At 34.6% G+C, this 13,743-nt stretch overlaps 2 protein-coding genes across 2 annotated transcripts in view; both read right to left on the bottom strand.

The window, feature by feature from the left end:
• Nucleotides 1-13,743, bottom strand: part of LOC137396932 (uncharacterized) — a 133,941-nt gene that overhangs the window by 52,647 nt on the left and 67,551 nt on the right. The gene's annotated exons all lie outside the window — the stretch shown is intronic.
• The window catches only part of LOC137396651 (paramyosin-like), a 66,978-nt gene that overhangs the window by 44,703 nt on the left and 8,532 nt on the right, over nt 1-13,743 (bottom strand). The window contains exon 2 of the mRNA XM_068082968.1: nt 12,651-12,823. Within this exon, the coding sequence (XP_067939069.1) occupies nt 12,651-12,819 (169 nt within the window). The 5' untranslated portion in view covers nt 12,820-12,823. The remainder of the gene's footprint in view (nt 1-12,650; nt 12,824-13,743) is intronic.

Raw genomic sequence — 13,743 nt, 5'->3', positions numbered from 1 at the left:
ATCTGCCCCTGAACCCTAATCAATCTAATACGTGCAAAAAAGACATCACTAGTTGTTATCATTATGATAGTTGATGTTGGCTTTTGTGTTCAAGTTACGGTGTTATGCTCTTTGCAACTATACGCCATTAACTTACTAAAACTAACACTTACTAATGTGAACTTACTAAAACTAACTCTTAATGACGCGAACTTACTGAAACTAACTCTTACTAATGCGAACTTACTAAAACTAACTCTTACTGATGTGAACTAACTAAAACTAACTCTTACTGATGTGAACTTACTAAAACTAACTCTTAATAATGTGAACTTACTAAAACTAACTCTTACTAATGTGAACTTACTAAAACTAACTCTTAATAATGTGAACTTACTAAGACTAACTCTTACTAATGTGAACTTACTAAAACTAACTCTTAATGATGTGAACTTACTAAAACTAACTCTTAATAATGTGAACTTACTAAAACTAACTCTTACTAATGTGAACTTACTAAGACTAACTCTTACTAATGTGAACTTACTAAAACTAACTCTTAAGAATGTGAACTTACTAAGACTAACTCTTACTAATGTGAACTTACTAAAACTAACTCTTACTAATGTGAACTTACTAAGACTAACTCTTAATGATGTGAACTTACTAAAACTAACTCTTACTAATGTGAACTTACTGAAACTAACTCTTAATGACGCGAACTTACTGAAACTAACTCTTACTAATGTGAACTTACTAAAACTAACTCTTACTGATGTGAACTAACTAAAACTAACTCTTACTGATGTGAACTTACTAAAACTAACTCTTAATAATGTGAACTTACTAAGACTAACTCTTACTGATGTGAACTTACTAAAACTAACTCTTACTAATGTGAACTTACTAAAACTAACTCTTACTAATGTGAACTTACTAAAACTAACTCTTACTAATGTGAACTTACTAAAACTAACTCTTAATGATGTGAACTTACTAAAACTAACTCTTACTAATGTGAACTTACTAAAACTAACTCTTACTAATGTGAACTTACTAAAACTAACTCTTAATAATGTGAACTTACTAAGACTAACTCTTACTAATGTGAACTTACTAAAACTAACTCTTAATGATGTGAACTTACTAAAACTAACTCTTAATAATGTGAACTTACTAAAACTAACTCTTACTAATGTGAACTTACTAAGACTAACTCTTACTAATGTGAACTTACTAAAACTAACTCTTAAGAATGTGAACTTACTAAGACTAACTCTTACTAATGTGAACTTACTAAAACTAACTCTTAATAATGTGAACTTACTAAGACTAACTCTTACTGATGTGAACTTACTAAAACTAACTCTTACTAATTTGAACTTACTAAGACTAACTCTTACTGATGTGAATTTACTAAAACTAACTCTTACTAATGTGAACTTACTAAAACTAACTCTTACTAATGTGAACTTACTAAAACTAACTCTTACTAATGTGAACTTACTAAAACTAACTCTTACTAATGTGAACTTACTAAAACTAACTCTTACTAATGTGAACTTACTAAAACTAACTCTTACTAATGTGAACTTACTAAAACTAACTCTTACTGATGTGAACTTACTAAAACTAACTCTTACTGATGTGAACTTACTAAAACTAACTCTTACTAATGTGAACTTACTAAAACTAATTCTTACTGATGTGAACTTACTAAAACTAATTCTTACTAATGTGAACTTACTAAAACTAACTCTTAATAATGTGAACTTACTAAGACTAATTCTTACTGATGTGAACTTACTAAAACTAACTCTTACTAATGTGAACTTACTAAAACTAACTCTTACTAATGTGAACTTACTAAAACTAACTCTTACTGATGTGAACTTACTAAAACTAACTCTTACTAATGTGAACTTACTAAAACTAACTCTTACTAATGTGAACTTACTAAAACTAACTCTTAATGATGTGAACTAACTAAAACTAACTCTTACTGATGTGAACTTACTAAAACTAACTCTTACTGATGTGAACTTACTAAAACTAACTCTTAATGACGCGAACTTACTGAAACCACCTCTCACTGAGGTAGTTTCATATAGCCTTTCTCAGGTGTTTCTAAAGGTGAAAACACGCTAGGTGATATTTAGCGCAATATCCCGATGCGTGGTGCTAGAACCCGCTCAGCGAGCTCGTTCACAACGATACCGCTAGACATTCTCATCCCTTTATAGCTAGCAAGATGCATTTCGATTGGTTGGTTTTTTCCAATTGATTTTTATAGCAGGTAATTATTTCTTATCGATGTTCACCAGCGTACAGCAGCAACTTTTTTCTATTTTGTACGATTGAAGCATCATCAGAACGAACACAAAATTGTTCATAAATTTGATAAAAGCACTCCCATATCTGTACGACATAACCATAGATATATAAACCTAGATTGGCCAATAGGGAAAAAAGCCTGTCAGACTTAAATAGCAGACGTAACGTCATTGTTTTGTACCTCATGCTTGACTGCACTCTTATTAACAATGGAGCTCACCAGGAGAAGATGACAAAATCACATTTATTTTCACATTAAAACCTTCTTAGATACAAAATCCAGTAAACTAAAGCGGTTCTGTGATAATATCTGATAACCACCATAGATTAAAAGTATAAAAGCTATGAAATGTTGCACACAAATCATGAGCCATCAGGGCTTTATTTGCCACCCTCTCCAATCCCCATTCTCTCTTTTCCCCTTCCCCAAAGAAGAAGTGAGAACGAGAAAAGAGAGAAGGGGGAAAGGAGAGGGGGGCAAATAGCTCACCCACCCGAAGCGCCAGACCCTGGCTAGGTGAATAGACCAATATCATGCTGAACTAAACATGACTAAATATGATGAGCCTGTGAAGTTTTGATCTGATCAGGGAAATGGAATCAATGGCTTTCTTAGCTAGAGCTGGAACGAGATCAAGGAATGCAGGGTCAGACCAGACTCAGGGTCAGCAATGAGGGCCAAGATCGGGTCGGACCGGTTCAGCACGGCGCACGATTTTTTATTCATTTAAGGTTAAGAGATGGTTATATTACAGCCTAATGTTGTTACATCAATAAACTAAGATAAAAGAAACCATTATCACACCAATAATTATATTTTGTGGCTTGGTTTAAAGATGCAATCTACAATTTATGACTAGACATTGGTGGATCAATGCTATTCAATAGGTGATAGACTAATGGCATGATTTGGCTAGTTTTTTATTACAGATTTTATTTTCAACAGCTATTATAATCAACAAGAGATTAGTTAAGAAATACTTTACAAATATAGAAATGAATAACCCAGCATAGTGGAAAGCAAAAATCCAACACTTCCCTAAAACTTCTGGTATTAGTGAAAGAAACTAAAAATAAAATAAATTTGCTGGATTGAAGGTTCTTAGACGCGCTTTTAAGTTCCTCAGGATGCCCTCGTTGTAAATGCCTTACTCTGTTGTGTTGTAGGTGTCAAATACGTGGAAATGTTATTACAAGCTCTTAAAAGCTAAAAAAAAAAGCCGCCGTAGATTGGAATCTATTTATCTGACGTGGTCATTACAGTTTGATTATCGTCTTGTCACGTGATGTTCTCACAAGAATTGAAAAGCCAATAAAAAGCTCAATATGAAACTTATCGTAGCACTAGTTTATGACAAACACTTCGGGTTTCACCGAATACCCCGTATCAAATATAGATGTTCACTACTTTACAGTTTTGTTTCGGCATTATTCAATTGTCAAGTCGTAATCTGATCACGTGACCCAATACTTTGAAAATAATTTTTGCAGCATTTTTCGATTATCACAGGTGACATACAGGCTCGTCATAATTATTAGACAATGATATGTACTTCTTCGAGCTAAGGTTAAAAAGTTTAACGATTTTTTACGGTAAGTTATAAGATATCAGTGCTAAAAGTGACAGCATTACAATGACGATAAAACAGACGTAAGAACAATAGACATGGTTTTATTGAATTTGTGAACTATATTTGTGAAAATATTTTGACGAATGAGGTCGCATGAAAGTGTAAACAGAAACCATCCTGTAACAAATACAGCCCATTTGAGCCGTTTTGGAAAGCAAATCCAAACTACGGCGGTCTCGTGTGGCTGCGATTAACTGTTCGTTTTTTAGCTTTTAAGAGCTTGTAATCACATTCCCATATATTTCACATCTAGAACACAACAGAGTAAGACATGGTGAATCTTATGATACCAAATAATTGTAATGTGAATTTTGTTGCAAGTCAACCTTCAACTTACTTTTGCATATTGTACAAATAACTTGGTATTTCCCTTTCGTGACTGGCTTCTTCATGAACTCCCAGACCACCGACATGTTGATTATTTCTTGCCGAAAAACGTTGTGAAACCTATAGTCCAAAAATTATTGTCGCAGACGTAAAAATATAGTCTTGACTCACCTTGTTTTATTTCGCCTGGTCCTTCCGCTCTAGGACTATATGCGACTCAATTTCAATCGCACTTAAAAAGCGATATACAACCACTGTTGTTTAGCCATAAACCTACCCATGTCTTTGTATAGGAAGACCCGAGGGTCAGGTGGCCCGACCCAGGCATCTCTGACCTGCCCAGAGGTGGGTCAAGACCAGACGAGCTACCCGTGCCAGCTCTATTCTTAGCTTCATAATGCGCCCTAATCGAAATATATCTCTTTGCTATCTCACGAGCTAGGCTACTAGATTGATGATTACACATAAACAATAGCATGATGTTGAATCTCAGCAACTTTTCCATGGTGGCAATTAGTGCTAGCCTTGGAAAGTTTTTCACCAATCCAGCACTACTAAGCAACACTCTCAGTCGCTTTCTCACTGGTTGCAAACTTCAATCACCGCAGGCGAAGACAAAGTCAAGCCACCACGATTCTTAACTGTGATTAGGGAATTCGTTGCTTGGTTTACATCATAGTTGGTAACATCTACGATGCTAGTGATACAATCATTACATTTCAGCTTTGGTGACCTAGTAGCCAGCTACATAGCCAGCTGTAAAATAATCATTCTGTCTCATTTTTGACTTAAGACATACTTGCATACTCATCATATTTAGTCATGTTTAGTTCAGCAATATTTTAGTCTATTTACCTAGCCAGGGTCTGGCTCTTTGAGTGGGTGGGCTATTTGCCCCGCCTCTCCTTTCCCCCTTCTCTCTTTTCCCCTTCTCACTTCTTCTTTGGAGAAAGGGAAAAGAGAAAATGGGGATAAGAGAGGGTGGCAAATAAAGCCCTGATCGCTCACGATTTGTGTGCAACAATTCATAGCTTTTTTAGTTTTAATCTATGGTGGTTATCCGATATTATCACATAATTGCTTTAGTTTAATGGATTATGTATCCAAGAAGGTTTTTATGTGAAAATAAATGTGATTTTGTCAACTTCTCCTGATGAGCTCCATTGTTAATAAGAGTGCAGTCAAGCATGAGGTACAATACAATGACGTTACGTCGTGCTATTTAAGTCTGACAAGGCAACCGATGGGAATAGCTATTATTGGCCAATCTAGGTATATATATCTATGGACATAACACACAAAAGTTACAAAAAATCTTAGTTGAAAACCAACATTTGGAGTCAATCGTTGCGCAAGTTGACCATCTTGCGAATGGTAAATATTTAATATATTAAACATAAAAAGCTACAATAAAGTAAACCATATATAAAAATTGTAAAATATTACTGTTAAAAGTACAAGAATCGATTTTTCTTATGCTTTTGTAGTGTACAATCCGTGAAAATGAGATAGACCTAATAACAAAAGTGGAAGTTGTTTACGTTGTTGCCATATTGACTTACCTAAATTTGTTAACAACTTGGAAGAAATTCATAATACAGAATTTTATTAGCAGTTTGTGAGTGTACCCACGATATCGCTTGCAGGTAAATCGATCAAGTGTGTTTAGACACAAACCATCGATATCTCCCCCCTCCTCATGACATTAAAGTGTTTGGACCTTGAAGGGTTGTCATGGATGGCCTTCCTAAAATACGTGTAGCAGGGTTTGATCCACTAACCCGTTACTTCACCGTCACTTCTACTTACTTTGAGTGGACTTTATATTTTTGTGACTAGTATGTAAGATGTAGAAGTGGTTGATCAATTGAAAGTGTCATGATGACTGAGGCAACAATAGAGTTATCCACTCCCACCTTTCACAACTCAATAATACTCTTGCAATGGAAGGTTACTGACTGAAGTGGTTGCGATTGCCTGCCTCAGGTTATCTGCCAGAGTTGTCTATCTCAGCAGTACAGAGTGCCTCTGCTACACCGTGATAACGCCTATTCACTGTGCTGCCTTATTATTCTTAGCAGCACAGTTTTATAAAATCTGTAGTTAGTATCACCAATTGTCCAATCACAGTGAACTTATATGACCTATCATCTGTGACCTCTTTAAACTTGATCTGAACCCAACGCCTCTGAGGTCACATAGAGCCATCTGGTACTACAACCATTAAAATGTTTATTTTTATCCACACTCCAAAGTATTTTTGCATTTATCTTACGTTTCCCTGATGACTATCACGAACAGGCAACTGGAGGGGCAAACATTTCTACCGCCAGAAACAAAAAACTTTCACGCATACATATGTTGGAGAGATTGTGCATGCGAGACAAAAAAATGAGTTAGTTTTTTTTCAACAGGAACGGCACTTGTGATGACATGAATTTCAGATTCTACATCTATGTGTATCTCTTCCTGTAGATCTCCAAAGATTAGCCTGAGCTATTATAGCCAATACAACTCATGAAAGAGATGGAAAGAGATACCATCTACATAAGAGAATAAATGAAGATAAAATGAATGATATTTATCTTCTATTTAAAGGTTTGAGGTGTTGAACTGTCATAGCTTGAATATAACTGTATCAGTGTTAACTCATGTGCCAAACTACTGATTTTGTGGCTAGCAATTTTTACTTTAATACCATATAAATAGAGAATACTATAGAGTACCGCTACTAGTACCCTGAGACAGGCGCAAGAGATAGTAATGTGTGCACGTAAAGCGCAGAGAATAAGTGAAACGCAACTGTAAAATATGTTTATCTCTAATTACGGCATGTAGAGGAGCTCAAATAGAAAAGGTCATAAAGGTCACACCTTGGTCAGTATAAGTTTGTGTGGTAGATAAAATCTTTCACTTGACTGGATTGGTTGTTTCCCTCGCATACTAGCATGGGGAGACAACTCCAAACTACCGAGTTATCAAATGCTATTTATTACCTCTAACAGGATTCTCGGAAATTGTTAAAGGAAATAAGAATTTCCTAGGGAATTGTCACGTAATTATTGAATTGCCTCAGTGACATAGAGATGTATTTTTCTGGCTCTAGAGATGATATTGTATCTCTTGAAGTTCTGCTCTTGGTAATAATAAATTACATCCCTCTCAGGTAAATGAGCACTTATCCGCTTACCTCACAAACATGCTGCCGCAAGTAAACACTAACTATAGTTCTATTTATTTGCTTATAGAATTATCCGCTATCAATAGTTAATCAAGGCTCTCACATGTAAAGAAGAACTCATAAGTAGGCTTGAGCGATGCTGGTCCGCCTGACAGACTTTCTCAAGGCATTGATTGTAGCAAATGGCCAACTATGTCTACGCACTACCTTTTCAATTGGCCGATTTTTTTGACTGATTAACTTTATTCAATGTGTTTACAGTGGTAGCAGACTAATGACAGGTTAACTAACAGCATCAAATGATCGACTGCATGGATTGACCAACAATCGCTGTCAACAAATCAGCTGTGTAAACTGTGACTCGGTTGACTGACCTTCGTTGTTTGTTTGTTTGCATGACCTTTGCATGACCTTTGTTGCATAAGGTAGTCATCACGGGCATGTCAAAGAGCTGTTGTAAATTATTGTCGGCAATAAATTTTGGTTTACTGGCCATCAAAGTAAATTTAATTCCAACGATCTTTAATGATTCCCAGTCAATGCAATTATAACAATTTCATTTATTGCTCATCGTGAAAACTAACCTATGACCAGTTTATCTACCCCCAGTCCTAATGGCGAACAGTTTATGTACGACCAAGTTATCCACCCTTTGTTCTATTGAAAAGCTATATATATACAACCAAGTTATCCACCCCTTGCACAATTGACAAGCAATATATGTACGATCAAGTTATCCACCCCTTGTTCTATTGAAAAGCTATATATATACAACCAAGTTATCCACCCCTTGCACAATTGACAAGCAATATATGTACGATCAAGTTATCCACCCCTTGTTCTATTGACAAGCAATATATGTACGACTAAGTTATCCACCCCTTGTTCTATTGACGAGCAATATATGTACGACCAAGTTATCCACCCCTTGTTCTATTGACAAGCAATATATGTACGACCAAGTTATCCACCCCTTGTTCTATTGACAAGCAATATATATATGACCAAGTTATCCACCCCTGGTTCTATTGACGAGCAATATATGTACGACCAAGTTATCCACCCCTTGTTCAATTGACAAGCAATATATATATGACCAAGTTATCCACCCCTGGTTCTATTGACAAGCAATATATGTATGACTAAGTTATCCACCCTTTGTTCTATTGACGAGCAATATATGTACGACCAAGTTATCCACCCCTTGTTCTATTGACAAGCAATATATGTACGAGCAAGTTATCCACCGCTTGTTCTATTGACAAGCAATATATGTACGACCAAGTTATCCACCCCTTGTTCTATTGACAAGCAATATATATATGACCAAGTTATCCACCCCTTGTTCTATTGGCAAGCAATATATGTACGACTAGTCTACTCTCCTTATGAACCTGTATAAAAGTCTATCAATCTGACCGATTTCTATACTTTGTTATCATGAGTACGAGTCACAATGAAACTATAGACACAACCACTCTCATCCCATTGCTGTAACGTATTACGACAAGCTTGGTTGACGGTAACTGTGTTTGCACTGGTTGTGATTTAAGTCCAAGTTCCAAGCATGAAACCTTACGGGACATCTTACTAACAGCACCTGCCGCTGCCCTCTTGTGTATGATTGCTAGCAAACAATGCTGATGCTTGTATGCTTCCCTCTTGAAAAGCTAATAAAAAAATCTCCATATGCACACACTACGATTATAATGACCTCGTCGTGTGTAGCAGAGCAGCGGCAATACCGATTCTACAAGGAATAGCTATACTAGCCAACAAGTGATTCCCGAAGGGCCCACCTTCTGTCTGCTTATCGGAGATTCAAATGTCAACCATGATCAGGTGTGTTGAGGAAATGAGTCGTTCACATTTTGTTTCACCTTTCAAATGATGATGTAATGAGTGATCCATAATTAACTTTGCCCTAAAACTGGAAATTGTCTCCCTTTAATTCTTACTGTTTTGATTATTCCACCCAAAATGAACAAACCTTTGTAATGACTGATAAACGCTACCTTAAAAAGAAAACTTAAATATTAGAACAATTAATTACTTTGTTTTCTACAAGAAAGAAATACAATTTTTGCAAATATTAAACATTCATCTGCGCTAACACTGCTAAGCTGTAATAGCGCACGGTAAAAATATTTTTATGGGACATTTACCTAAACATGCAAAGAGCGTTATTTTGACATTATCAACATTCTGATAAATGAATCTCTGAATATAAAATTTATATATCTTGTAAGCTTTTTCATTGCTATGATGTTATGTATGATTTATGTTTGGCCATCTTCAAAGATTACAGTTGTTCATCAATAAGCAAGAATGTTAAACCAGTTTATTGAATCCATTCTAAGTCAAAGTCATATTAATAAAAGTCAAATTAATTCTGTACCTTTGACTAACATTTTACGGAAAGAGGTGAAAAAACTTCACGTTATTGTTTAATAAATTTCATGAAGCTCAGCCGTTGCACATCATGAGAATATACCCCTCACTCAGATTTAATGGAAGACAACATGATGAGAGGAGATTTTCATATTCCTTCTTATGCACAGAACAACGTTACTACAGAGTTCTTAAGAGTATCTTGCAAGCAAATATTACTAGCGTTATCATTTTTGCTATTGACCTTGTTTATGATAACTAAATAGTTGTTGATATGTTACTATTAAAATTATTTACATTTATTGTGACATCTCTGTGCGCTGCTGCGCGTCATAATTGCTTAATTTAGTTTGAAAATTGCCATACATTTCACATCTGAAAAATTAAATTTTCTAAAAACTAACGGCAGCATGTACCTTGCCGGCAGCATGTACCTTGCCAATCAATGTTGCTACTTTGTCTAGCTTTTCCATATTCAGACACAGACTGAGTCATCAGACCGCCACTTGTCATCACTTGTCAACTATCATTTACCAATGACAGGCGATCACTCACCTGTCATTTCTCATTTACACTTTTCAACTGTCACGTGCAAATTTTTATCTACCACCTGTCAGCCGTCACTTAGATTGCCATTTTTATAAGCTACCTGTCACCTGTTCAATATTACGACTACCCTGTCAACAGCCACCCGCCCACTTTTTACTCATCATAAACAGACAGCCCCGTAGTTATTCTGCAAACTTTTTGTTTGCAGAAATCCCTTAAAGCATTTTATTTTCATGTCTGCTATGGCTTTGTTTTCCAAAAACTGGTTGAGAAACATATATTACTAATAAGTTGGAGCAGCATAACTGTCAGCATTTACTAAAGCATCAAGTGAAGCAGCTCTTGTTCAACATACAGTAGGTATAAAGGCTTAACAAATAAATAGTAGCAACGCGCAAAGTAAATCATAATGATTAGTTACTAGTAGTAGTTACACTTTCAAAAGTATTAGCTTATAAAGACTGATGACTAATGACTAATACTATACCACTAGTAACTCACAAAGAGTACTAACCCACAATGAACATTTTAGTATTACAAAGCACTAACGTGGGGAACAAAAACAATTACCAATCAGACCCTCTGCTACAACAAAGAACTGAAGTTCAGTGATTCCTGTTCATCCCATCGATGAGCAGCTTTTATGGTAAACTAATGAAGAATGGTGATAAGCGAGGAAACACGCTGTCAAACCTCTACATACAAAGTTTGTAATACGCAACATAAAATTTGAGCAAATACTTATCTTGACATGCAGATGAATTTTAACGTATGATGAAAATTATTTTTGAATCATTACAATTTTATAAGTAAAAAATATAATATAAAAAATATAAAAGTAAGTTTGTTTTTAAAATAGTTTAAGTTTTTGTATTTAGATTTTACATAGTTGTGAAAATCAGTTGTTTTAATATTTTTTAATTACGTATTTATTGTTGAGCCGAATTAAACCATATAGAATATATTTTTATATAAGTATTACCTTCAACACATGACAGTCGCTACATACTAGGCAAGTATAGGAACAGATTAACTGTTCCGGTTTAACTCTGATTGACTTCATATATAAAGAGTTAACTATAAATAAATATTACTACAACTTATTGTACAGCGAGTCGCATTTAGTGAGTATAATGGCTGAACTAGACTAAAGAGTTATCTTCCCATGTCAAGAAAAGAAACCATGATAAACATTGAGTTCTGCTCACATATAAAAAAGAAGTGCTTTTGTTGTCCCCTTTGAATAATTTCTGATATTAGAAACAAAAGCTATAATGCAAAAATTGTTTAGACTACAAATAAAAGCCGAGTTTAAATTATGAAAAAGCAAAATGTTCAAGGAAACCAAGTATTTAAAGTTTGTTGAACGTTTGAGTTTGGGTTTTACCCTGATAACAGGGTAAAATGCTGTCAGTTTGAGGCATCAGCAGCGTAGAGCCAAAAGTGAATATAATTCTTACAGTATGTGCCGGGCCTAACAAACTACAGTCTGATCTAATATTAGGATATTCAACCATACACTGCACTCCATTCATTAGCTGTACTCCTTGTGAAAAGATGCTCACTGCCCTCATCTATACCTTTAATGACCTACTAGACGTACTTGCAGAAAGATGCTGAGAGAAGATAACTCTCATGTGAACTTAGCCTTTTGCAAGCGATGTGTTAATTTTCTGATAACAGAGTTTTACTGTTTTTATGCTTGATGTTTAAAGCTGAAGGCTATCAGCAGGAGTATTATTATATATTAATTATCATATCTCTGCAAAACTTAAATAATTGTACTGAATTTTTCAAGGCATTTGGAACATACTGTAATCTGGGGCTACTTCAACTATACAAATCTTTCAGCCGTTGATTAGGCTTTTGATCAAATTGAAGTAAATTAGAAAGTACACAAGATATTAATCGCATGCTAGTCTGTGTTCCTATGGCATGCAATGAATAAGCACTCATAGACTTGTTGAGACTTGTTGCTGTTGTTTCTATCATGTTACCAAGTACTATAAGACTAACACTTGTTATTTTTCTGAAAAATAAATATTGCAACAGTAAAATTTTATGTCATTGTAAAGTGTTTAGTGAAAGCAACATTTTTATTATCACACAGCAACAAATAACGAATATTACGCACCAATGCAACTGATTATATCGAGAGTTGTCCTACTTATTTTCTTGTTATTTAGTGTCTAATTAAAACTTTATTCCCTAAAAAGTCCGATGCACAAGCTATTATATAGAAAACGCTCAACACTGACCTTCAAAATTGACCTTCAGTTCATCACTTCCTCGTTTCTCAGCTTGTTGCCTGTCGAAGCTTTCCATAATCTTGTTTAGGATGTAGTCTTCATTGCTGACTGACATACCGGCAGCAGAGGCAGCAAAAGAGATTAATACACTAGTTAGCAGCACGATGTAGGATGCCATTTTTCTGCAAGGTATATACAGAGATATGCTAAAATCTACAGAAAATTGTAGGAGCTCAACTACGCAAGAGCATTGGAAGCTGGGAGCCGAGGCTATACATATGCAATGATTTTTTGCTTTGAATGTTTGTAAAATGGTGATAAGGAGCCGTGAAAATTATTAATAAATTAATTAACTTATATATAATTACAAATGATTTAATTATCCTGTAATTAATTATTAATCATTTAATAGGTTCATAGAAAAATAAATTTGTTGCCACAGTAAAAAATGGACTATCCACAACATTAGCATAGAATGAGCGTTTTAAAGCATGTACCTTTAACACCTACAATAATAATAATATCGTGAAGTTATAATAACTAATTAAAATAGCTGCTTCAGGCCATTTTATAAAAGAAACATATAAAAGGCATTACAAAAGTCATAAAAATATATTCATCAATATTATATTTTAGTTACTTTATTTTACATGTATTTATATTTTAAAAATTTATATTTTAATGCTAATCAAAACAAAACTGTGTCCTCGTTTTTTACATGACAATTACAGGTTCTTAACTCATTTCAACTTATGTGATATGAACAAATTGCATACAATCACTAACAATCATTTTGAAAATGTCATTGCCAGCTGCTTTAACAATCTTCCACTAAATATCTGTTCTCTTAGCAGAGAAAGGCATTTTAAACACTATTTGTCAGACTATTTATTCAATTTTAATGGCTAACTGTTGCTTTTTTCCCTTTTTTTTGTTTTACTATTGTTGTATGGCCTAATTTGAAAAACGTTTTTATTTGTGAAATGAAATTGTTGCCAATAAAGTACTATATATATATAATATTTTACGCAGACATTATTGTTTCTGTTCTGCAGCCGGATGAAAGTAATAAAGAAACATCTCACAAAAGTTGGGCTTTAAC

Source organism: Watersipora subatra, chromosome 5 (genome assembly GCF_963576615.1).
Source record: "Watersipora subatra chromosome 5, tzWatSuba1.1, whole genome shotgun sequence".
In the NCBI taxonomy this organism is placed as follows: domain Eukaryota; kingdom Metazoa; phylum Bryozoa; class Gymnolaemata; order Cheilostomatida; family Watersiporidae; genus Watersipora; species Watersipora subatra.
This window is presented reverse-complemented; position numbering and strand designations above follow the sequence as displayed.